At 41.7% G+C, this 27130-nt stretch overlaps 2 protein-coding genes across 2 annotated transcripts in view; one reads left to right on the top strand and one right to left on the bottom strand.

Annotated features, from left to right (window-relative positions):
* Positions 1-1207: 1207 nt before the first annotated feature.
* T265_04274 (hypothetical protein) lies at positions 1208-7497 on the top strand (the record flags this gene model as incomplete). The annotated part of the gene is made up of 2 exons (XM_009168973.1): positions 1208-1355; positions 7268-7497. The coding sequence occupies 2 exons, from the start codon at positions 1250-1252 to the stop codon at positions 7495-7497; spliced, it is 336 nt and encodes a 111-aa protein (XP_009167237.1).
* T265_04273 (hypothetical protein) overlaps positions 6040-27130 on the bottom strand; it is a gene marked incomplete at both ends in the record, with an annotated part of 60587 nt that continues 39496 nt past the window's right edge. Inside the window, 6 exons of the mRNA XM_009168972.1 lie at positions 6040-6216; positions 8322-8376; positions 9585-9715; positions 17871-18055; positions 22625-22761; positions 25891-25941. Of these exons, the coding sequence (XP_009167236.1) occupies positions 6194-6216; positions 8322-8376; positions 9585-9715; positions 17871-18055; positions 22625-22761; positions 25891-25941 (582 nt within the window). The remainder of the gene's footprint in view (positions 6217-8321; positions 8377-9584; positions 9716-17870; positions 18056-22624; positions 22762-25890; positions 25942-27130) is intronic.

The following is a 27130-nucleotide window of genomic DNA, read 5'->3' as shown; positions in this document are numbered from 1 at the left end:
ATTGAAAGTGATTAGATCACTGATTTTGTCCACAATCAAAACTCCAGCTCTGATCTAACGAATCTTTGAAGAGTGTCGAAGTTCGTTGTAGAAAACACTTAACGTCACATACCACATACACATGGAACTTTTTCTGTTGCACTCCATCCGTCTATCAGCACACACTCTACCTCCAAAACGCTTGCATTCATCCCTTCTGGTTAAAATAAATTCATGCATTGAACTGGCCATCATATACCGACCCACAACAAACTCCCTCGTGCAACGTTTTTCCTACAGAAATTTAGTTGTGTTTCACACAACATACAAGTAGTACAAATTAAATTAAACTTGATATGCGCGTTTACTTTTGTGAAGGATACTAGAAAGAGACAACTCGCACAGATGTGGCGAATGCCCCCCCCATGCTAAATTTAATAAAACATGGAAACAGCAAGTCGTATGATCAGACTTGATGCATTAGTGCGTGCAGTGACAAGTATTCTTTCATAAAAACAAGCTGTTCTCAGTTGGTGTTGTTGACCAGATCGAAATATCCTGCATAACAAGTGGTAATCACCTAGGACAGCCCTCTTAAAACTGTAGCTCACGGCCTGTATCTGGTCTTCAATGGCTCATCATCTGGTCGGCTGCTCCCTGCGGAGGGACTAGTTGCGCAAAGTAGACAGTGGATGTTGTTACGAACTTAACAGTAAACCAGCCGGCCGGTTGCCTACATGATTGATTGACTGGACGAAAAATGACATACAAATTCGTAGGTATGGAGAAACACTCTAAACCATTGGAGGAAACAACCGGTTTCATGAATATGTATTGGATGTTTGTTCTGAGTTTCGCGGTTTATCTTGCTACACATTAGTCATGAGATTCAGGTTCGGCTATGTTCTGTTCTGAGCCGAGACAAACCAGAGCAAGTTTCAGTAGGTCTAACTTGGCCCGTTAAATCAGCAGTTCGCCTGCATGACACCAACCATCTAAATCGGTTGAACAGGAAGCCCAAAGTGCAGTCAATTGTTCGGTTTTGTACACCTAAAAAGCTCTTAGTAGGATGCATGCACAGTGGAAAAAAACAAGTACGATTAGATGACCTCAGTCATCTGCAATCTTGTCAGAAATATTGATGGGTGAATGTTATGCATGAGACTTTATTTTGTCCAAAGTTCGGAAGTGAATTTGGGACAACTTTGAGTAAATAGAAAAAGACATTCAAATTAGTTTGCAATTGAGTACATTTCACTATCTTACAACTATGTTGCAAATAAGATACATGGTTTTCGTGAAGCAAACTACTCACAAGGTTGCTGAAAACTCTTCGACAGCCCACGACCGGTTTCGCCTTTCTTGGGGCTCATCAGGTAGGTGCAGTCCCTGAGTTTCCATCAACCTTATGTTCTACCTGAACCCAAATTGGACTGTTTTCGAGAAATACACTCATTTGAAAATCAAGTTGGTTGATGAAACCTTGGGGTCTGTGCCCACCTAATCATTCTTGAAAAGGGTGCAGTCGATTGTGAGTTGTCGAAAGTTTTCCACGACCATTACGAATAGTGTTCTGCCACGTAGATACTCAGCCATCAAAATAGTCCTGTGAATACAGTATTAGGAAGAATGCACCTCATCTGCCGCTGGGACTCACACTGAGCTTGCACTCAAAGCACTTCCTTCTCAACATTTCCTTTTCTCCTTCCTTCAAAGAGTATGTACTGGTGATTTTCATATTACTTTAGCATGTGAGTTCTGGTGCCGCATCAATTTATGATGTATCTTCCCAGTAAGAAATTGACTTTGGGAGTCACGCATTAGTCAAGGAGCAACACCTGCAAGATCCAAATAACAACAAGTTAGAGACACATATATGGTGATTTGCCCTCAGTAACCCCCGTTCTGTTCAACACCAAAAGCTGTTCAAGTCATCAGTCTGAAGTTTCTCATAACAACATAAGAATCATCTCTATTTACTAAGGAGTTGGTTGGGGGAATCTTTTTCTTGGTTGATATAGAAAGCATACAGCTGCACTGAATTGTAACTGTTAGATGCGACAAACCATAATCGGTCGACTTTTCGTTAGAAATGCTTTAATATCACTGCTGTTAGCTCACGTATTCGTGAGGCTTCTAGATGTTTCGCACTTAAGGCAGGTTCAGCGGAAATTAAAAATCCTCAACGCACAAAACGGGAAGAACTCAGTCTACGAAGGCAATACGATTTGGGGGAATTTTGTCACGAGGATTTTCAAGGTTTATCGTTAATCATAAAATATTCCAGTATTTGTTTTGTTTACTTAGCTGGCTCCAATTTCGGCATTCAGTTATGTGGAGTGTGCTTGTAGGGATAGTTTACTGAGTTATCTTAGGTCGCACTGCATTGTACCGGTCACCTTAATATACCTCCTAACTTCTTGAAGGTAGCAAAATATCATTTGTATGGCTGATATAAGAAAACCTTCGATGGAATCTGTAGTCACCTTCCACTTACCTGTTGCATGAAGGTTACCGAAGCATTTGCAACCGCTGAGTTGCTATTATTCTCTGGGATACACGAACAAGTGTAACAGACCAAACACCAAGCTACGAGTTTTTGTTTCATTATGAGTAGTTTAGGCAACTTCAGTCCTTCACTTTGATCCTGAAAAAAGTCACAGTTGGATGAAAGTTGGAGCACTGTAAAGCAGCACCATCCTTTCTTATAAAGGTTGCTGAAAACTCTTCGACAGCCTGTGACCGGTTTTGCCCTTCTTGGGGCTCATCAGGTAGGCGTAGTCCCCGAGTTTCCGTCAACCTTATGCTCTACTGTTTTTGAGAAATATCATAAACGAGAGATTTAGTTGAATGTCTCGTGAAAACCAAATTGATTTGCAACAGAGTGTATGTCTTGACGGAAGCACCATCCTCATTGTGAATCCCCAGCGGCAGACACACCAGAATGTTCGAAAACAACGTTTCGTCTAACAGTTATAAGTCTGCCCGCGTGGGTACTAGGGTCTGGTCGGTAGTGTGATCAACCCGCATTTAGGCAGGATATTATGCTATTCATCATGCTATTCTATCATGAAATTCATATCCGATGATTACTTGTTGGCCGGCTTACCGACTTTTTAAACGGATGGTTCACTCTCCGTGTGAGTTATGCCTCCTTCTGAGCTTCTGATAGTTATATATCGGGACACTTGGTCATTTCAGTCTGGACTTCGTTCCATAAGTGAAGTGAATCTAGAATGGACAACCTAAACTCTTGCTCTGATGGGTAAACAATCGCCAGAATTGCACTCATATTTCAACGCTCTTCTATGTTTACTGTCCCACCTACAGAATCGCCTTTTACAAACTGTGATTTACAGTTATCTCATGAATGGTCCTCTTAGGAAAGGCTCTGTTAGAAATCCCGTTGTCATTGACATATAACCATGTACTTAGAGATCTGTACATTCCATTACGCGAGTGTGTTGCGCAAAAAAAGCCGTATATAAATAGACTTTGTGTAATGGTTTTAATCTTGTACATTTGGGTTAAAAGCCAAACTTCATTGAGAAGGATGGGTCTACCCTTTCCACTTTCGAACGTCCCTTGATGTGGTACAAATGATCATTTCGACAGGTATAATTTAGGTATGAAAAATGGTGCCGCATTCTAAAAGAAAACCCGTATCAGCTCTTATACTCGTACGATTCTAATCTTACAACGAAAAGTACTGCCAGAGATACGAAGTAAGCACTGGCTCTCATTTAGGACCTTTACTTTCTGGCGTATTCGTAGTAAAGCTAGACAATATTCGACTACTTTCTGCTACCAGTCAGTGAAGCGTCTATAACTGATATGAGCTCAAGATGGTTCAGTAGTTAAAGCACAAATTTACTGACCGGAAGGTCAGTGATTCCAACCTAACCTCTGCATCTCGACTACTCCTGTCTGGGCTTGGGCAACCTGATGGTATCTAAGTCTTCGTGATTCCTTCTGGTGTATTAGCAGCTAGGCACTGGAAGTGGTACAGCCAAACAAGCGTTATTTTTTCTATAAGTGATATGTCAACGGCATTTTGTGTACTTGGTGAATCATTGAACTCAACAGACCTACTAACAATCTTCAATACGGCTAATCCGTTTGTGATGCTCACCCTGGAAATTGAGTCAGAAAATCAGCTGTTTTTCTTAATTTGCCCTTCAATAATATGCCACAGTGACAGGATAAGACGGTATACGGTATTCCGAAAGGAAATCTGGAACGAACAGAGTGTCTTGTCCCTAAGAAATAAAACTTAATCCGATAGCATGTTCGAAAGGTACGTTAGTCGGGATGATGGCAAAACGCGTCCGCAGAGTTTTCAAACTGGAAAACGCAACATCCAGTCAAAGATGCATGTGTACTTATGTTTCCCAAGAAAAGAACCTACAGATGTAACGGTGGATACTACTGGTGAGGCATGCGAGTAGAATGTTTTCTCGCAAACCCGCCCACGTCTCTTTAAAAGTGAGATCTGTTACGGAATTGGTGTAGTAGCTTTGTAACAGTCAATGAATATCCAGGAAAGTTCAGGAAGACGCATCCAAGGGGAAGATGGATATTCAGTTTTTGTAAAATCGATGCATATGAGAGCTTTGCTTCCCTGTCCAATGGTCTATAACCATTCCAATGCTGTTTTCTAATAAACAACTCCAAAGAGAAGGCCTTCTTCCTTTTACAAGTAGCCACCATTTAAAGGGGATACTCAGTCACCAACAAGAAAACTAACTGGTGCACTAAACCAGACTCGTTTATACTTCACCATCACATCAGTTGAGCGTTTGCCGAGCACGGATAAAGTGCGTAAATCTGCTACTGTTTTCTTTGCTTGCCACTTTAATTTCCCCCCTGTGAAACAAGTTATCCTAGCCACCCGACCAGACGTCTGTTGGAGCGTGTTAGCAGACCAGAAAACCATTTTGTAGTCGTATAGCTCTATCAGCCTCAGCATTTGTTACAGCCTCCAACAAATTTTGACCCATCCACCGGATGTATGAATGACACTCAGAGGCATTAAACAGTTACATTTTGGCCACACCTGAGGCAATAGCCTTGGGGCTGTTTAGTGCACTTTCTGTGTTCACAAGAACCAATCCCAGTAACTGCAATTGTCCGGGCCTACTCCACATCATTTGATGCATCCTCAATCTCGCTCTTTGTTCTTTTTGGCTGAACTAGATTCCACCTGTTCTAATTGAACCGATTCACCCTTTAATTGTCATGCCATTGCAACGAACGTTTCACCCGTGTACGTATGATTTGTTTCCCTCGTTTCATTTTTTCACCTTGACAACCCATACCGATTCTAGCCTGACGAGTATGGCTGAAAACAGGCTTTTGGGCTCCTGTTCTGATTGATTATTAATCCCAGTTAGTCCAATAAGAGGAAGGTTTCAGTTCGATTAGGATTCGTCGTCGAAAAAACAGTCTTGGGGTTAAGCACTCACCTTTGTGGATGTGAAAAAACTACGACGTCAAACACCACCTGGACAGTGGTCTTTGATGAAACTGATTGAAGGTTATGTAACTGGCAAATGGGATCCTGATAAGCACACCGAAAAGTGTGAGAAATAAGAACTGGGATTTCGCTCATCGAATAACAAGACTTTGATCATCCGATCCAACTGAAAGGCGCACTATAACAAACTATGGGAAAACCACTTTGCCATAGATTGTGAGGTTGTGAACAGAAACACTTTATCTAATTGCAATCCCCAGTAATACCCTTAAAGACGGTATGTAGAACACCATTTGACCCAGGTTCCATGTTATCAAATTTATGAAAATAATAGATATACAATTTGTACACAGTATTCTAGGAACACCACACATCTAAGATGAATGCTTGTGTGGCGAGAAAAACGAAGTGACAAAGAAGGCAAAAGAAACAAACTGGGACGAGGGACCGTATTTTTACACGAAAAAAGATGAATAAGGTTGGTAAGCATATTGGCGGGTATGATGAGCTGACTGAGCTCTGAGGTATTATCATTGCTACGGAATGTGGAGGTGTCATGTTTGAGCATGAATGATCGGTTACCACTTGGTTGATTGTTCCTTTCATCAGAAAGGCCGTGAAAGGGTCGGTGTATAACGGAGGTAGCATAGGGAAAGCACGTCTTGTAAGGGTGAGATAAGTTGGGGCGTTGCTTTTGCAACGAAGTATGAGAGATAAGTAAGTTACATAACGTTTTCTTCATCGGTGAGATGTTGAATAATCTGCAGAGAGAAAAAGAAGTAACGGTACATGGAGAATGAGTGTGAATAATCGATTTTTGGTATGTGATAAGGCCCACAAAAAAGCACGCAATGCAGTTCTGGCCATCCGTAGTTTTTGCCCAACTTCGTTCCTGAACACAAAATCTTGAAAATTGAGGTGAACCTAACCAGGCCCAGCTGGTTACTGAATTCGTAAAACATTTTGTGACCGAACGCATAAGGCCCTGAAAATACCAGCAAGCAAGCTGTGATCAATGGAAACCGGTTACGGACTATCAAAGAGTTTTCAGTAACCTTATTAGTAGGCTCTTTCAGGACTATAAACCTCAATATCTCAAATCATGTGCAAATTGAAACATTAGGCGGCTTCTTTAGAGCATATTCAGTTGGAGTTTGGCTGGGATGCAGCTGAGTCTCCAATTACAACCAAGCAAGAGTAGTTGGCAAAGAAGATTCCTCCTTCCAAATCAAACTACCGTGAGCACATGTTTTCGGTAGTCAGCTTTAAAGGACTTCACAAATAGGAAAATGCAAGTTACTTATCTCAAGCTGTGCGTTGATTGGCTAACCAATAAAATGACAGCAAACTGATACTAAACTGTTGGGAGCTCACAGGAGGGGAGGTGAATTAAGCGTGTCACACAGATGCAGAAATTTTTCGAATGTCCCAGACAGCAGTCGTAACGTTTATTCTTAATGCGTTTATCTTTAGTTTTACAAAATACTGTCTATTGCTTGGTTACTATTCTGCCTACTAGCTAAACAACCACCGTTCTGATTCTTGAGTAGTTGGATTCTTCCAAATCAACATATCCGGAGGCACACTTCATTTGATCTGCCGCTTGCTTCATTTTCCAGCCAAGCTGTTGTTTGTATGGGAGAGTGGGTTTTCTGGACATGAGAAGAGATACTAGTTATAATGAGATTTGATGTGTGCTTTTATGAAATATTGCCTAATGAGTCTATTGTTTTGATACAATATAATATAATAATAATTAAGTCACTGGTTTAAGAATGTAAAGGGTGAAATATTTTTTGAGAAACTTTTCAGCAGCTAAGATCTTAGGGAGTGCTTCCAGAAAGAAAACTACCCATAAGGATGCTGAAAACTCTTCGACGGTCCACAGCTGGATTCGCCCTTCTTTAGGCACATCACGTAAGCGCCGTCCCCAAGTTTCCATTAATCTCATGTTCTACTTGAACCCGAATCGCTCGAGAATCACCAAATATCCCCACGGAAGGCTCACCAGAATCCCAGCTGAAGAATATCATAAACAATAGACTCAGCTGGGATTCAGATGTGGAAACCAAATTGGTATTCAAATGGGTGCATTTGTTGAGGCACGAGTGTTTACATATAAGATGGCCGAAAACTGGACACCTTCGTGGAATGGACAGAGACCAATCTAGCTTTAGGAATGGATGGCGCTCCGTATCATGCTGAAAATTTCATCCAAATGCATTCTGGGTCCTTATTGGCCATTTCGTCAAGGCTAGTTCCGTCAAAGCAACTGGCACCTTCAGCTCTGAGCTCTGAAACTCTGGAGCTGAAGATGGAGCTCTGAAGACTAATGGTATATTTTTGTCTAATAAACATATAACTAAGTTACTGTTGGTGGTCATAGAAGACCTGACAGATATGAACATGTCGACGTGGGTTCCAGCGGATGCTGATAACTGGTCACACGCAGGTTATGGTTGCGATGGAACATCTGACTATCACCAATGTTTGCAAGTACATTCACAAATCAGTATGGACGAGAACGAAAGAATTCGGCACAATTAAACCTCGGACTGCAGTTTTTTCCGCCTGACAAAGCATTTTGTTCGAAGCATTTTTTGATGTCATAATTCATAGCAATATCTTCAGACAAATGGAACCCATACGTGGCCATTGTTATTCTCTTATTTGACCGGATTGTGTAACTGGTTATAACCTAAAGCTGAGCAAAGCGAAGAATTATTTTGACAATTCCGACTCTTGGACTGGTGGATTATACTCTTCGTTTCTGCGATACACCGATCAATGTTTGAACAATGAGACAAATTTGTTATTCACGCGTTTAGTCGGCATCTAATGGCCATTTGTTTATGAGTTAACTCACCTTTTGGATGTTCCTTAATCCCCATGCTTCTTCTATCGATCGTTTCCCGTTGAGTCTGAAAATGGGTTTATGAGAAAAGTTTATTGACAGAAATCTGACGGACAGTAACCAGGAAACGACGAAAAAATTCATTGTTTCTGGGGTGAGTACAAAGTGATTCGGATAGCGCATGACGTAAAATTTGACGAAGGAAATATTTGCCATAAAATCTAGACAAATCAAGAGTAAATTTGAAAATTCCGAAGATCAAGTAATGGGTCCGAATAGCACGACATTGTGCTCACTCTTTCTCCATATATGCCGCCAAACGTCGCGCATCCATTCCTCACTATGAATTTTTTTGGAGGAGGCGGCTGTAGGCCCAGTATTAACTGATGAAACGCCTTTGATGTGAGCTAACAAACATCATGAGTTCATCTGGATTTCTCTCTGGCTGCCTTGTCAAAAGAAATGAGCATTTATACGCGGCCACATGAAGAAATATCTACCCAGCTTGCTTCATTGTTGATTCACTTGTCAAACTCTGAGATAACCTTTCTCCCAATGAGAGCGCCATCAGTTCCCAAATAGGTCACGTCATAAACGTAATACACCATTCATAAGGTTGCCCAAAACACTTCGTTTTTGAAGAAGAACACCATAAGTGAGAGATTCAGCGAAGTTTCAGGTGAGTCTCCCCGTCAAAACCAAATTGGTATGTAGGTAAGTGTAATAGTCACTATCTAAGTCGTCATTTTAGAGTAAAATAATTTACCCACTAATTACGTATCAATACACCGTAATTAGGTACACTTACATAGTAACCGATGAAAACACCCTTCAGTATACTCTATTCTAGGAAAACTACTACCAGATGAACAAGCATCGTATTCAGTTTAAACAGTAAACTACTATAATCCACCCGAATTCCAGTAGGAAACTGTGACGTCTGAGTAAGATTCTATTAGGATTAATGCAGCTAACATATAGTTGAAACGTAGGTCCCCGAAAACGATGCGCAGGGTCAAGGAGGTATCGGAAGTAAGCACTACACCGTTGTCCCTAACCTGATTCAATCAGCTCCGGGAATTTCACTATGTTTAAAAAGTACAATCCAAATTTCATGCATTCAACCCACAGACTTCAACACGTCCTGCACGCAGATGATTCCCTAATTGGCCGTTTGACCCCATGAATATTCCACATTATTAGCTGTCAACATATCCTCTACAAAATTCTGACGTTTCCAAGATCACCAAAATAAACATCCAATCTTTTGCTCACTCGTGACAGCTTGGCAGTATCAACTGGAACTGTTCGTGATGAAGGCGGTGTTTTCTTTGCGCTGGGAAGGATGACCGGTTCCATTTTATGCAACGGGTACCAATGGGGTCGACCGTCCAGAAGCTGCTTGTCTATAGGTTGTAATTGGAAAGACAAAAACCGAAAAATTAATCAGTACTTTCAGGGAAGATGGACACGCTGACTTGAATCTATTCCACCCACGATTCTCGGCAGGGCTATCAAACGATCAGATCGATAGATATAACCAACCTGCAAACAGATGTTCTCCAGAGGTAGGCTACACTCATAAAGGGACCCCGAGGGCCGTTTGAATTAGAGATAACACAAAAGTAAGCAAAGCAAAATGACGCCACGGAGGATAGATGTCAGCTCGGCACTTGAGCTTACTTCGTAGAAAATGTGAGCGAAAGTGTGCGGGATATGTGAACTACAGTTCACCTCACCAAGCAAGATTCGAGGGCGGAAGATCCTCAACTTCCTCTACAAAAAGAAGCTAATTACCCGGAAAAGCTAGAGAGTGTTGCCTGTTGTCCACAATTCACTGTGGATACACCCCCCATACAAAAAAGTCCACTCTCCCAGAATAGGTGCTCGCTTTGGAGGGCTTCGTGCAAATTATCAACATACTGCTTACGCATTTCCATACACGTCGTTCGACTTCGGAAAAACTCAGAGGTTGGACTGCACTGGCTAAGCAGCCTGATTGTCAGTTTTCAAACATCTAGGTTAGAACCCAGCCACCTCGACTACAAAAGTCCAATGCAAACTTTTGCAATGGACAGAATGTAGTATTATACGATTGAGGGAGTTGGTTTTAGCTTTCTAGCGTGATACTCAAGTACTGAATATCCACTTGTTAGGATCAAAAGCAAGTATCACTTTACTTCCGTTTTTATGCACCAGGTACAAGGTGTTTCCTTTGAAACGAGAGTAAACTGTAGGCTCGGCTAATTTTCACTGAAGTACACGCATTAGACTGCAGTGTGCCGTGTGGTGTATTGACTCCTTTGAAGTGATCGTGATCATCGTTATGTGACGCCCAAGAAGTTTAACCTCTGGGCACCGTACCAACAAAAAAAGAGCAAATATGCAACACTGCGAAAAAATTCAACGATATTTAAATTTTACCTTTTGTTAGGCTAGCTAGTATGGGCTATCACGAGTGGAGTTTTGTCGGGGTTAGATCGGCACAACCATCCTAGAAAGAGGTAACAGTGCTAAAGTCAGTAGGCAAATATGTCTATGAGAGCCTGAACCTCAGAACAACAGGGCAGAGTGGAGAAAGATAGCTGGCAGACCATCTGTTTTTCCGGACAATTCGCAAAGCAGCATCAATCACAATCGAAGTGAGCATAGTCCGATGCCTTGGAAGAATGAAAACTTTGATTGGACTCGTCGGGAAGTTTGCAAAGTAGCACCGATGTGTAGTTCTGTGCTCCAAATTTAGCAACGGTTTTTACATAGACAGTTTTCTTGAGAGAATACCTGAATGAAATGATCAAAGTAAGCATCTGACCAAGATAGCTCAATTCATTTCCCGATGATGCAAACATCTAACCATACCTATTTGGTCTGTACTGTTTACACCATGCATATTGACGTCTATTGTTTCCCAACTATAAGGAAGTGTTGGTGTCATGCTACTGAGACCAAGAGAATGCTCACAATAGCAACTGTCAGGCTTGCTCACCTACCACAGCCAAAATCTTCAGGCGCCCATCATGACAGCTAAATTTTCGAGCGATGCGCGTCCAAAGGCAACCAACATTTATTGTGAAACAATCGTTCCAGGGCATGAATACTGTTCTTAACAATCTGTATCGTCTTCGCAGCCGAGCAATGAAAGATGAAATGTCCTGCTAGTCAACATCCAATTTAGCCTAGTCTGCCTAGTCTGCCTAGTCTGCCAGACTCGCTCTTACAAGGGTTTTGCATTGTCGTCCAGCTACCCTGTTGACGACGTGCGCGACTAACCTGATTGGCAATAAGTCAGATATTTCACAATCATGCCCTTCAAGTCGAATTGTCAAATCAACTCTTTAGACGTGGGTGGGTGACGGTGTCCGTAAAATTGAAATATCGCTCTTCGTCTTCTGATCACAAAACACTGCATCCCGATATTCTGTTACAACAATGCGTTTATCTCATTTCTATCCATGGGCTTATGTACTTCTGTCATATCTGCAAACAAAGTTACTCCCAATAGGCAACCTATTTTTCGATCGCTTACACGATCAACGCCACTCTATTTCACAATCTATTCCTGCAACAGAATCGACAATTCAGGCTGATAGCTTCATTGGGGCAGCCCCTTTATCATAGAATTCCTCTTCAGTATTCAATAATGCAATCAGACCTAATGAGCAGGACGACCTTGTTTTTGTTGCCATTGTACGCTCCGATCTCAACTCTCAAACTGGCATGTGAAAACAGTCACTCCATCCCGACGTAGCAAACTACTCATTAGGTTGCTGAACAGTCTACGATAGCCCATTACAGGTTTCGCCATTCTTGAGTCTCATCAGTAGATGCAGTTCCCTAGTTTCCGTCCAATGTATATTCTACTTGAACCCGAATCGGATAAATAGCAGGTCAACCCGTTTCATCGGAGGACCCAACCAAATCCAACTAAATTACTCGTTTGTGATGCGCGTTCCTGCTGCGCTTGCTTTACAAGGTCGCTCCATGTTTTAGTTGGTACCATATATTGGAGTACACCATCCAGATATAGCACAATACTGACCAAATTGCCGAAAACTCTTCAACGGCCCATGACGTCACAAACAATAGAATCAGCTGGATTGGAATGAGTCACTTAATAAGACCAAACTAGTATATCAATGGCAGTATTTAACCATTTACCCTCTCTGCTTAATAACTGAGAAGCATCAAAAGATTAGTGGGTGAATTTAAATTAAACTGGTTAGGCAGAACAACGTTCCAATTAAACAAAATTGGATGCGCCCAGATTTTTGATCCATTCGTTCAAACGTGAGTGATTCTGAACGATAAGTATCCGAACAGACAAATCCGCTCAATATAGGATAGTATGGAAACACCAAGCTCGTTCGGTAGTATAAGGATGTACTGTTTGGAGCATACTCATTGACTAATATTTCCGAAAAAAAAGTCGCTAATTGTGTCTTCTGGTGTTCGAAGACATTCAAAAAAGACAAGAGGGTTCAATGAGATCGTTTGTATTAGAGCAATATCTCTCGGTTCATTTCATCCAGCGAATTCCTCAAAAAAGGCTGCTACTTGTAACTAGTCGGATGAAACATGAGGCGGCCTGGTGCAGCACATTCAGTGGCCTAAAAACATCAAAACTGAGAGATTCAGCTATGTTCCAGGTGAGTCCCTCGAAAAACCCAATAAGTTTTCAAATGAGTGTATATTCGCTAATTTCGTGCAATACGGTTTCAAGTAGAACATAAGGTTACGGAAACTCGGGGACTGCGCCTACCTGATGAGCCCCAAGAACGGCGAAACCGGTCGTGGGCTGTCGAGGAGTTTTCAACAACCTTATGAGTAGTGCATTACAAAAATATATAGTCGAATGGTTGTCCCCAACTCCTGTTGAACAGTCGATTAGGTGCCGATGTGATGAGCTCCGAATTTGATCATAGAGACAGAACGAGATAAATCTTCAGAAGCCAGCTTAAAGGCGGAAACTTTTGGGCGAAAGCATCATGTGAACTATCTCGCTGCATTCATCCGATGCGTTGCAATTAAAGAAAAGCATGTAGTAGGTTTCCTGTTCAGGAATGAGCTCCATCGTTTAGTAAATCAGACAACCAGCCAAGGTTGTGATTGATTTACTGAGTGCTGTAGGACAATGAGGAGTTGCTTCTTTATTCCTACGACCAGACTTCCATCGAAAATGTCTTTAGGAACTCCTTGACAAAATTGTGCATGATTTGATGCGCTCTCTTCAATGGGATACTAGGACATTCCCACTCGTACACTGACCATTCTTTTAAACCAGAAATGTAAAGTGAATTACACTCCTCATCCTACGAGAACGGAGAAACGATATGGTACATCATATTTAATCGACACGTTGCTTTGGTATGTCTAAAATCTGCCAGACGAAGAACTACGCTAAAGTCATTTTGGATCATGTTAAACAGTTGAACTCAGTAATGCTACGGTTGCGAACTGACCATCAGATCTTGAAGTTTGCAACCCAGCTCCATTTTAGGTGTGTGCCGAAATGGAGCTTGGAGGCTGTATGATATTGCATTAAAACTGTGAAGCATTGTCAAAAACTTTGAAGTAATGAACAGTTTTTTGTTGGCATTTGCAATATTTACAGGTGCGCAATATATCAGAGTACAGAAACGGTAGCTATGCATATTCTAATCTAGTTAAAGCATCGTCATTACCTTCCGTTGCCTAAATGCATATACGGAAATTCTTCTCGTTGAAACTTTTGTCGTAGCGTCCCATCCTGTTTATCTTCTGGCCCGCACCAGATCAGATTCCCGACCTACCGCATGCGCCTGTTTGCGATATCACAGTGGTGGTTACACCATGGCAACGTGCCCCTTTGGTTCACGTTCTGCGTGCACTACCTCTGCCCCATTCCGTAATTTAATCTGAGTTGGGTAAACGAATCGATTACTAAAGTCAAGTAAACATAAACTTAATTCACTCCACATTTTCATCATACATATTATGTGGAATGCGGTAGCAAGATACAAAGCCGAGTAGCCAAGCAGAAATGACTTTAACACAAGAAGGGTGCCTAAATGTAGGAATTAATGAAACTGTGATTTTACAGGTAAGCAGTATGAATATTGGTTCGATACGTGTTAGTCTCGGTTACGATACGTCATCGTATCAAACAGTAATATATGGACGGAGGGTGAGACTCTTGACCAAACAATAGGCGAAACAAACGCACCAGAAGGAATGTGCTGGTAATAAACTCAAAGCACGTGGCCTACGAAATTCCAGGCTCCATGGAAATTAACTCAGATCCAGGAATGTCGGGAATATGAGTCATCATACAAGTCACACAAGTCACAAGTGTTCATCATCATTCTTTAGCCATCACTTTACTATTCAAACCAACGAAAGTCCCAAAAGCATCTCTACAACAAAGCACTGCAAAACATACTTACAGATTACATGATCAAAAATGTGTGAATGTTTCATGTGCGTTGTAGTATTCAGGTTGAAACTGATGGTTTTGTTAGTATGTCCCCCATTAAAGTGATCCTGAATCCTGTAGCCAACTACCCTTTTGGAATTTTTCACACCCAGTGATAAAGACACGCAATACCATATACTTATGCGATGACTGATACCCAACATATTCACTCCCTATATGCAGTGAACCTGGTGTGAGGAAGCATCGGTGCGAAAACAGCCATGCAATCCAATGACACAACTGCTTTCCGTACAGTGACGTGACTGGAATGATTATCTATCTTGGTAACACTGCGGATCTTATCAGCATTACTATCATCGTCATTGCTATTTCTATCCTATCTTGTTATTACCAATGGTTGATCGGGAATCGGTCCTTCATTGGTTTATTACAACTAGTGACCATGGTTGAATGCAGTTTTGTCAGTCATCTGACTAGGCAACGATTAGATCATGTTCCTAATCAAAAGGATTTCCGGCAATGCGGAGTACAGTTTGGATGGTCACCCTCAGTGAGACGGGGCAATATTTTTGTGTGACTTCTCGGAATTAGCTGATCAATTGCCACTTAGTATGAATGAAACTCAAAGACAATCGTAAAATGAGGACAAATCAAAACTTATCACCAAGCTCGACCTGACAAATCCACGTGCTTTTTCAATGGGATGCCCACACCACAATGGATGGAAATGCAACGGCGCAGGTTGCACGAATAAACAAAGTCAACACATCAACTGAAGGACTTTGATACGCCTGTCTGACGAAGTCAAATTGTGATCCGAAGTTCAGAGCTTAACCACACTTGCTGCGGTGCTCCAGCGGTTCGGAATATAAAATCACTTCCAAGCTAGTGCCAGGCCGAACTCAAAAATCCTACTTTATTCCGTACGAGTAGTGAGAATGTTAGGATAAGTTGGCATTGCAGTTTTCCTATTTGGTCAGCTTTACTTCGGAAAACAGGTTGGTAGTACGTTACATGTTTTTTTTCCAAAATTGAGCACTGTATTGCCAGCTTAAAATAACAAAAGAAGACCTGATAGATAGGGCAACATCTATATACGTCAAGGGATCTATTACGCATGAATAGTGCAAAACGGTACACGACTTTCAGTTGAAGTGCATGAGCCCATGACAACCGAAGAATCAGAACACCTAATCATCGGTTCCACTGGAGACGCAAAAAGTAGCTGTGTGCATGAACCAAAAAAAAGCCTCCCATCAAGTTTCCTACTCTGTTACTTAGAATAAAATTATTTTCAAACCAAGACATGTAACTGAAGGACCGTTGTAGAACACTTCTCCACCGGTCACCTGCTCAAACTGACTTGTTTGAGAGGATATTTACACACTTCCAGCCAACAGCTTACGTCATAATATTAAATCGTTATTATCTAATATTGTCTAGGTAAGACGAAGCGTAACGTTAAAATGGGGATGAATTTGAACGAGTGAAAAGTTGGCCAAATGACTGCACAACGAACAATATGATTGCAAGCAACGCATTTGGACACGTTGCGGCATTATGTTATTTATCCTACAAAAGTCTTTTACTGTACCAGACATTTAGAAATTTTCAGTTACCCTCTCTGCGCTTTATTTAAAAGACCAGTTTTTTTCACAGTCTAATGAAACAATGAATCAGTCGGCGGTAAGGGATACACATGTTCTGGCATAAATTGTGTCTCCCAATTGTAGAGGGGTTTGAAGAACAGCCGGTAGAAACACTGCTAAGAAATATTTTTATCGTCAGGCCGGATGATCGATGGTCGAATATTACGACTACTTACCTATTCAGCCATCAAAATTGTAAAACAACGTTGGGACTTGGAAACAGGCATTTAACTTTTTCGGACATTATGATGCCGCAAAATCAATCATAGTTCCCTCTCCATAACATCTCGGTGGTTACACAGCAAACGAATTAACCTTTTAGAGCTCGTTTCTCACGGAGAGTTGCGAAGCTATCCCACTGAAAATTTCTTGCAGAAGATACTACAACCTGAACAACGATGTTATTCACCTGATCTCTCCTCGATGCTTCAGGTGTCGAGAATTATCAAGGGACAAGAACTTATGCGCTTTCCATGGGTTTTGATCTATAGACGTTCCAAAACTGATTTGGAACTGCATTCAGCTGTGATAAAATTATGACAAGAAGTAGACGAAAAGCAACACAATAACGATCAAACCAAAAAGGGCAGTAGAGCCAAGGCTTTAATACACAAATCCATGATTACTGCCTTCCTTCTCTAAACGCTGAAATACCCTTTTTTAAGAACTGGTCACGGTTCACAGCCACTGCATTGGATTTAGTCTATTCCGCCACTATTTCACACAACTGTTGCTTACTCAAAAACTGACTTAGTCGTGCGACATCATTGCAGAGTAAGATATGGTATGATGTTGCCAAAACAGCTGCATTCCGCTTTCACCAGAACATCAGTTTGGCTCACTTCATTTGTGACATAATGGCTTCCTTAGGCAACTACTGATTTCCGAACCAATTAAGTATTGACCAGAGCTTTGAGTGAACCTCAAATGAATCTTTCCTTAATACTGAACTCGCTATGCAGAGGCCATCTAATTTTTTGGTTGGAACGTTATTCAAGATTTCATGGTATCCTCTTTAAGATACTAATTAAAAATTCAACAAAATTCCTGGATACACCCCACTTGGTTTATCTTAATCAAGCGTCAGGAAACTAGCTAATTTAAGCGCGGAGAGAGAACAATGAAAACTCGTGACTAGGCACACGTGCTGAGCTCCAATAAGGACGGAGCCGATAGAGACCTTTTCCGAAATTCTCATCAACCTTCCTTGACAAATTTCCACCAAACGGAAGATGCTTTCCAAGCAGTAAAAAATCACATACCTTGATCTACGTTACTTAATCTCCCTAGCCATACTGCCACCGTCTTATAATCCCCGTGATCTTTGCAATCTCAAGATAGCCAAATCACTTAGTATGCGTTGATGATCGAATCACAATCCGAAAAACAACTTTTGCATTCCAGACAGGAGTGAGATTTCACTGTTGCAACAAATCAATTAAATGGATGGGGATCGGTTATCAACGAATCATTCATGTCACAAACGCAAAAACCACTCACCACCAAGATTGATTAACGCTTGGCCCATAAAATCATTGGTCTTCAGTCTGTCGAAATCCCAAACTGTCACCTCCAGAACGCGACGCTTCAGAGTTCGTTTGAAACAGTTCATAAAAACGACAGTTTGTTGCCATTCTGGAGTGAGTGTATTCGGCATATACTTGGTTTGTCGATTGAAATCCGGACTGTGTGGAGATTGAAGACCAAAATAGAAGCAGATAAACTGGAGTTTATGTTCTAGTTGCCAAGTGACGGTTCGAAGGTGTGATTTTGTTATTTTTGATAATTTGGAGCTCATAATCTAAGATGAACTATCTGACCAACTGCCACTGTTTATTCAGTACCAATATTTAAACAGAGGAGTTAGACAAAGATGCGCTCTAGCGACGCAGAGTTGGCTTTTGGTCTTGTCTATTTTATCGTAATAAAAACATTGATTTATCGTAAGAACTTATCTACCAACATTTTCCGGAATAACCTCCCCCAGGTTCGTGACGAGCGCGATCAGTGCTGTTTAATATATTATCCCTTCTTTTATGCCGTAAGTTTGGGATGAATAAACGGTAAGAATCCAAACTGCTCCACCACTCATCACTACAGTAGTACCTAAGAAAGGAGTAAGGAAGGATAATGATTCACTTCATTAAGTATCAAAAATACGGTGCATTTTGTCTTTGCCGGACTCGCAAACTGGTTTCCGTGACGTGTGTCCCGTGATTAACAAGCGAATTGACCAGCGGTGCCCAACAGCTGATGAAATTAAAATCGTCTCCCCAATAAAACAATTGCTGAACTATAAACTCTAGAGGGAAAACCAATTTATATTGGTCGCGAACTTTTTCTAAGCGTTTATGAAGATATTTCAGTAAGCTTTTGTATAAGTGTGCCGGAATTCGCCTGTTATTGCGGGAAAACAGAAATTTATTTCAGTATCCCTACATCCCTACACATTTCATACGTTGCACCAAAAGATCTTGATCCTCCTGGCATCTCTCACGATGTTTGATTATGTACCGCACCTTCGCTAATTCCCACAGCAAAAACACAAAACTATATATATATATCGTTCAACTGTAACACCCTTCCGGCGCCTAGCTTCCATGCCACCCGGAAGAATCATGAGGGCTGGGATACTGCCAGGTTGCCCAAGCCTGGACAGCGAAGTCGACAGGTAAAGGTTGGATTCGAACCACGTACCTTCTGGTCAGTAAATTCACGCTCTGAACACTTGAGCCATCTCGCCACCACCACAAAACTACAAAAATTTTATTCTTGTTCCTTTGAACAACCCGTGACAGACAGTTACCTTTACCACAGTGGGCGTCCCAAATGTGCATTGCCCATGACGTTGACCAATGAGAGTTAGACTTGCGCCTCATCCCGTACTCAGCATGCTTTTTCAAAGACATTAGGACATGTGGACCCAGTGGATGAAAACTCATTTTTCACGACTAGTGCACGAACATCAAAGCTGTAATTAATTCGATGCAGCGCATATCCAACGACGATTGATACCATTAACTGATGGGTGACTTAAGGCCAAAAACGTCTCGCCAATCAACATGGCAATAGTGATTAAGCCTCAAAAATGCGGACTTGCAGAGTTATTCAGACTACATATCTGGTGCACTCACTACTCTGCCCCGTGGGCACAGACCATGCTTGGAATTGCGAGGAGACGATGGTCTAAAAGTGTTTGAATTAACAGATACTAATGCAAAACCATCAAACTACGCAGCAGATGGCCTTCACACCAAAAAACTGATAGGCCAAGATATCTGACGGGGAGTTTAATACACTGTTGATTATCAGTCAAATTATTCTATTCGTGAATATCCCAAATAAGTTTGCCAATAAAATTTCGCTTCAGCGGCATTCGACTGTTGCAGAGCGGTGTGCGGTCTTCCTGTTAAATCAGCCCTACCGTTTCGAAAAAGCGGTTCAACTACTAACAGGGAATCAGTCTTCACACATCCAAAATACTAAGCACTATGTGCACCAAGAGCTTGATATGGAGTTGTGTTTGACGAAAATCAAAATTTTCGGTCTGTCGACTTCTTGATCTTAACAATTCAGAAAAAACGAGGTTGGTTAAGTCACATATTCATCTAACTGGTGACTGAAGTGAGTGGCAGCTGAACCAGTTATTTATAATCACCTTCAGCCAAATGTGATACACACAGGCCCTTCATATTTCGGTTGGGACAGTATTTAAGCTATCGAATTATGTTTCTTGACACAAAGATAGTTGACGATAGGTTGCCGAAAACTCTACTTCAGCCCACTACCCGGGCAACGTTGGATAGTACTGATGAGGCATGTGAGTAGTGCGGGGTTTTATCATAACTCCGCCTCTTGTCTAATGGAAAGTGGGGTTTATTACGGAATTTGTGGAAATGCTTTGCGCGCTCGTTTACAATTGCGTGATAGTCAATGAATATCCACGAAAGTCCAGGAAGACGCAGGAGGATGTTCAGTTTAAAAAAAACGGCGCATATAAGATGTTAACTCTCTTGTCCAATAGTTTGTAATTATTTGGTTGGTGTTTGCTAATAAACGACTCCGCGGCTTCCATCCTTACACCAGTTCTCTCCCTCGTAGGCCTAGTCCCCGGAATCCAACCAGTTACCTCTCCTGCTCGGGCAATAAATTAGATGGCAAGAACGGGATTCTCAAATAAATGGTGGCCGAGTCTTTTGTCCGTAGAGTTGGTGTTTTAAACGACTCCGCGGCTTCCATCCTTACACCAGTTCTCTCCCTCGTAGGCCTAGTCCCCGGAATCCAACCAGTTACCTCTCCTGCTCGGGCAATAAATTAGATGGCAAGAACGGGATTCTCAAATAAATGGTGGCCGAGTCTTTTGTCCGTAGAGGTCAAATAAAAGTCATGATGAGACCACAAGAACTACGTTAAATTGACGATTCTCGGTGTTTTCGTCTATGTGACTATGTTGTGTCTGGAAACGCAACCTGGTAAAATTTCACCTATTAGACTCGGACGGTCAAGTGATTGTGTTCAGCACTGTCTCTGTGCTGGAAAAAAGAATGGATGCTATAGAATATCACTTGCGGCTGATGTGGATAGCTACAGAGGAGGGAACTCATTATTTATAACCTATTTGAATACTGCACGATACCAGGAAAGTAGAACATCCATGTCTATGTCGTACGTTTAACTTATCAATCTCAAACAATGCAATCAATTAAAAATAGAAACAATTCACAATTCGTTTATCAAGCGATGCGCAGTTCGCAAACATCCGGAAAGATCGGCAAACATTTCCCGAAAGTGTGAGTGTGAAACAGTAACATTCTTGTTGTCCTACTGTGAATGTTGCTTTTTCAGTTTGAGGAATGGTAAACAAATTATTAAAGTCGTCTGATTTTGGTACCCCACCGAATGGTGTAGACAACAGCACCATAGAATTGCGTGTCAAACAATTGGGGCCCTGCTTTGTAGAGCTAACAGGTGTGCATGACCGGGAAGTTACAATGTGATTGAAGCGGGATTCGAGAGGTTCCGCTTTAATGTTGACCAACACACGCAGCCACATCAGAATTCAAAGTGAACAGCGTAGAAGTATTCACCAAACCATACAACTGCCCGTAATTTTTAAATGAAATTTATACTGCAGGCAAAGTTACTGGATGCTGATTAGCCGAGAATCACTCGATAGTTTTATCCCTGTCGAATCTCATCAGCATATCTTACGAGTCTCCAAGTAGACTTGCGTCTGCCTAATTAGAGCGGATAGGACAACCCCATAAACTGCGTGGACGTTTGGCCTGTGAAGTCCCTAGGAAGCAGCCATCACTGTATTAGTTTGGGTGAGCTGTGTGGGCTATGGGTCACTCTGCATTTGGTCGAAATAAAAGTCAATAACCCCACTGATCAGCTATTCGTGACAAAATCGTGTCGTGTGAAATCACTATCTGGAGGGTTGGGGGCTCGAATTTCCATACAACTAAGTTAAAATCGCCGACTGCCAACAGCGACGAAATAGTACAGTGCTTATCAGACTTCGGCATATACTGACCACAGTTTAGACCTTGCAATAATCCTCAAAACCTCCTGACTGCTCAACATTGACAGGGTTCAAGTGTCCATGGGTCTACTGATCAGTAACGGTGCAGCGACGATCGGTTGCAGACCTACAAACGGAATGCACACACAGGTGCATACTGCTCAGACTCTTCAAGGAGATAATGCATGCACAAATAACAAGAGCCGTAAAAGGATGCACACGATTGTTTATTAGTCGTTTGGTCAAAATTCGAATCCCAGTACGACTGAGTACATGCGACAACGACGACCTTTCATCATAAATAAAATTTTGAGTTTGCTGTTTATACACCGATAAAGAGTAGCTATCACAATCAATACAGAAAAAATACCTTGCCAAATGCCCTACACTGAGTAAAAAATTGCTTCGGCTTTACATGCTCATTTGTAAGTAGTGAGAATTTCGTATTTCCTGCTCGCACAACGAGCATCTTGGGAGATTTTAACGGTTGTAGTACTCTTATAGTAGTAGGTTGATAATTCTTCAAATACCAATTAGACCGGACTCTTTAAGGGCCTCTCTCGAAAAAACTACACTGCTCTAGTTGAGTGACACTTGTAATGATAACCTCCGAGTAACTAACGGCCATAATACGGATGAAGTGTGGACAAACGTGAGGTTGTATCCTCGTGTTTATCTCCAAAGCCTAACCAGTTGACATCTAACTGGCCAACGAGATAAAGAAACATACTCTTCTGTTGGGTCCGGATGGAGTCGAACCTTCACAAACGGATCAGCCAGACCGTTGAGATCCATCGGAGGTAAGCCACGTGCGCGTGACACATGCACAGTCAAACTTTGGTCGAAATCATCAAATGTTAGAATCAGCTGTGGGGAGAAAAGTGAAAGCACGGTTGCGAAATTATGCACCATCAAATCTCAGAAACGCACAGTAGAATGTTGACCACAAATAACATCAAATCCTTTCAAGTTAATTAAGTTTTCTTCCACCAGTTTATGTCGCATCTTCGTGGAACTTTTAATTCCACAACTGAAAGCTGTTGTGAGAAAGCGTTCTTCCTCGAGAGTAGAACTCCTCTCAATAGGGAGGACGCAATCAGGTTATATAATCTTGGTAAGTGACGAACCGTCTCCGTTCGACCAGAGGGAAATCTTCGACCGATGGCATTGCATTATATTACACATTCTAGTCCAACGTTCCATACAGCGGGAGAGAGTTGGAATTCCTAAATGAGGTCACACATCACAAAGGGCGCTACTCTGAATTTTCTCGTGTACCCCAGATGTTCTATTGCACACCTTATGTTTAATGGAAACATCATTCTGCAAAAAGCTAAACCCGCTAGCCAAGCAGCAGTATATAGTCTTAGCATCGGCAGATCACTATCCACTACCCCAAACTTTTTTAAAGCATTGTCGGTGAGCACTAAGTTCTACAAATAAGTGCGGCTGATTCAAAATGTTTGATGTGCACTATTGAAGGACTTGGAAATAGTATTCGTGTCAACGCCCCTTTCATGAACATCACGTGCAAATTATCATTATGTATTTGGCTCAACTGAACAACTTGGAGTAAGAGGATAATCAGCCATTAAACAACGAAATTTGAGCTACTCTTGGGCGTAAGCACATTGCAAAATCCAGTGCATAGTTGCCCTGTTTAAAAGGACTCTGGACGAGGTCAGAAAAGCAATATACGAGTATAGAAACCCCTTGTCACACATCGTATCATTCCAAATGAGAGCTGCACAACAGCCAAGTGGTGCAAAAAAAAGTTCACACTGACAAGTCAACTGAAGATGAACCAATAAGTTTAGTTCGGTTACACATTACTGGACTGTAACACACTGTTACGGACCCGGTGAACTATTTTATCCAGCTCTTGTAATGAGTGTTGGCTACAAGGAACGCGTAAAGAAGAGTCGCCGGATCAAGACTCAGCAACAGACATTATTGACTCTACCTTGTTGAATGATATACGACTGTTTTGGAACATTTTACCGCAAGCTTAGGGCATGAAAATGACGATGAATGGCACCTACCTCTAGGAGAACAGCATCAGGACTATTCATCAAGTAGTAAAATTCCCGCACCTGAATTTATCAGAAACCATCATAACAAATCTTTGGAACTTGAATTTTACGGAAGCTCTGCGTTACCTAACTTTGTCCCAACATATGTACCCGATAATAATCGGCTTTTTCTCGCCATCGACAGAAGTTGATTAATGCTTTGATTTAATGCCCTAACCTGAAAATACTGACCACTTCCTGGTGAAACTATTCTGGCTTGAAGGCAGCTAATTCACCTGATATCAGAGGTGGCCGCTTTCTTACTAAACTTGCCCATTGAATAATACTTCTGTAGTTTCTAGTCGAACTGGCTGAGAGTAAGTTATGCTTTATGTGGGACATCCTTTTATGTGGGACAATCGAAGAGTGTCCCCAATTTCTCAATTTCTGCAAAGTAGTTCCGCCGCTGGTGAGTGATTCAACTCTTGGTTATCTAGAGTGAAGTCTAAGGAATAGTTTTTGTTGACAGGCATCAGCCACCACTGAGAAGTTTTTATGCAACCTAGTTCTTGTCTCGTTACGTGCAGAATGAAATATCCAGGGATACTGGCACGGTGGTTTGACGCATTTTGGGGTAGTATTGCGACATATTCCCGATACACAACATTGTCCTTCTTCTGTTGTGGCTGACTTGCAGTTGATTAGTCGCAAGCAACAAAACCAGCAGTAGACTTAGCTCTCTCAAGGCCATCCGTTGCACACCTTGCCTGCTGAATCAACCTTTGTACCACACAGAATAGACACTGATCGTTCTGATGGCTTTGGTGGAAGGCTGAAAGTTGTGTGGTGGTGTGATAAGTGTCTCTCATAAACTAAAATGAAACCTGGAGAGTCGTGAACTTTTCAGAACATCCAACTTGTCAGGCAAACCGAGAAAAACTGATTATCTGTCTCTTACTTATTCAAATGATCTGATTAACTTCCTGAGATTGCTGAACCCACAACCCCCTCCATATTAGACCCGCTGGGAATACAAACTAATTCATACGGCGTGTGGACTTTCCATATGAGAACTCGTTACCAGAGAAGCCAGTCAACAGGTGGCCACGTGATATGACTTTCGGGATGAAAGAACGAGTGACGCTATATTTTGCCAGAGTGTGAGTTCGTCCAAATGCTAATTGGCCGCTGATCTTCAACTACTAACCGGGTTCGAATCAACCCGGAGATTTGTGAGGTGTGCACTGTTCATAACTTCTAATATGTGTGAAACAACAGTACAGTGTTTCTGAGCTTTCAGCATAGAGTAACTTTACTTATAAGACAAGACATGTCACAATTTCCAGATGTCCGCACACTATCAACTGAATGAAAAACTTTGTGAGCGATTAGTTGTAGTCAATAGACTTCGACACGAATCGGATCACCAACTCAGGCAGAAGACGAACTTGCTGACAAGGACGAAAGCTTGCTCGGAAAAGCTAGGGATTACTGTTGCTTATTCGATTACAAATATCACCCTTAATTTCACAGGAAGCGTAAAACCTTCACGTGTATAAGAGGCTTCCTCTAAGGTACCAACTAGATATTAACTTAATTTGATGGCTAGGTGAGCCACTAGCAGGTTTTCCCCCATTGTACAGAAAATGAGTCATCGCTGAATACTGTTCAACCTTATGCAGTAGACAGTTAGTGGAGACAAGGTATCCAAATCCTGTATTTCTGAAGTGATTTGACAATTGGAATTCACAGTGGGTGTAAAACTAAGCGTACTGTAACAAACCTCATGCCTGTTTGCAAGCTCGCGTGTGAACCGCACTATTTAGTAGCGAAACCATGGTAACATCACCACTCCCTAAATTAAATAATGTCACAGACTTGGACATCATACCAACCACAAATACTCCACCTCACTCTCCTATTTTAACCCCATGTATGAGTGACACATAAAGGTAACAAATTTACGAAAAAATTGAAAGCCTACCTCGATTTCTCCGAATTCTTCTGGAATGTCCTCGGTTTTGTCGTCCCTGTTCTGAAACAATTCAATGAAAATTATATTAAACTAGCCAACCGAACAGTAGTAAACTGAGAAAGGAGACTGCTCATTTGTTGGTGGTCGAATTTCTCACTAAGAATGATAAACTAGATGGCTACGTTACGATTGCTGTTAAACTGTTTCACAGGTATTTGACGTTTTCATGTGTTTCCAACCCTTTTTCAACACTTGTAAATGACAGGAAAATCAAGGAATGAAATGAACCAGAAATGAACTTTTGAACACATCTGCGTCTTTAAGATTCTGGTCTGTTAGTGGCTTATCTGATCATCATAATCATCATAAACATCAGCTGTAATCATCATTGTCAGCTGTAATTACCGCGTACTCGTCGTACAGTGGTTGTAGCTGCCGCAGTTTTGTTCACCGATGATTTGGGGGGGGGGTAGGTAGGTGCGCATTGCAGGTGGGAGCTGATAAATTGTTGCATAAATCTAGCATTGTCAGTGGGCTGTCAAGTGAGGGTTGGAAAAAGAGCTATGCATTGAAGGCAATAGCTTAGATGCACAAGCGCCATTGAGGGCGCGACTGGACCATGTCTGACAATGTATCTAGTCATTGATGTAGCCCGTCTCGGGGTCCCCGACCCGGAAGACGGCAGTGACCAGCGCAGCTGAGTTTGCTAATAAGTGCTTTCATACTCCGCTGCCAAGTCATTGTTTGACCGCCTCTGGCTCTCTTCCACACTTCACGTGGATGTGCAAAAAGAGCCCTTCGAGGAAGTCGGTCCACTGGCATACGCAGCACGTGGCCAAGCCAGCACAACCTATGTGCTGGCTTATCTGCTGCTTATCTGATGCTCATAATTAATCCAGGAAGGATTACCTTTACAAAAGATTAACTATCAGAAATGTGCAAACGACTTGGCTCTCATGAAGACAACAGCCTATGTGAAAATTTATGAACATCTGTGATTCAATATTCGAATCGCAGTCGTATTTTCTACACTATTCTGTTACTTATATGTGCATTTAAAGAGTGATGTTTACTTCTGAGGGGTCCTCACTTCTGGGGATTGAACTGTTACCTGTAAAACTGGAATAAGAATACCTGTCACATAATCCAAGCCGGAACTTGCCCGGATCACTTCACTGCAAGTTGCAAAGTGAAAGATGTTCAGAGCTTCATTCAATAAAAGCCAAGGAAAAAAGTAGGGTTTAAGTGA

The sequence above is a fragment of the Opisthorchis viverrini genome, assembly GCF_000715545.1.
Source record: "Opisthorchis viverrini unplaced genomic scaffold opera_v5_69, whole genome shotgun sequence".
NCBI lineage: Eukaryota > Metazoa > Platyhelminthes > Trematoda > Opisthorchiida > Opisthorchiidae > Opisthorchis > Opisthorchis viverrini.
The sequence above is the reverse complement of the archived record's forward strand: the minus strand, read 5'-3'. Positions and strand labels throughout refer to the sequence as shown.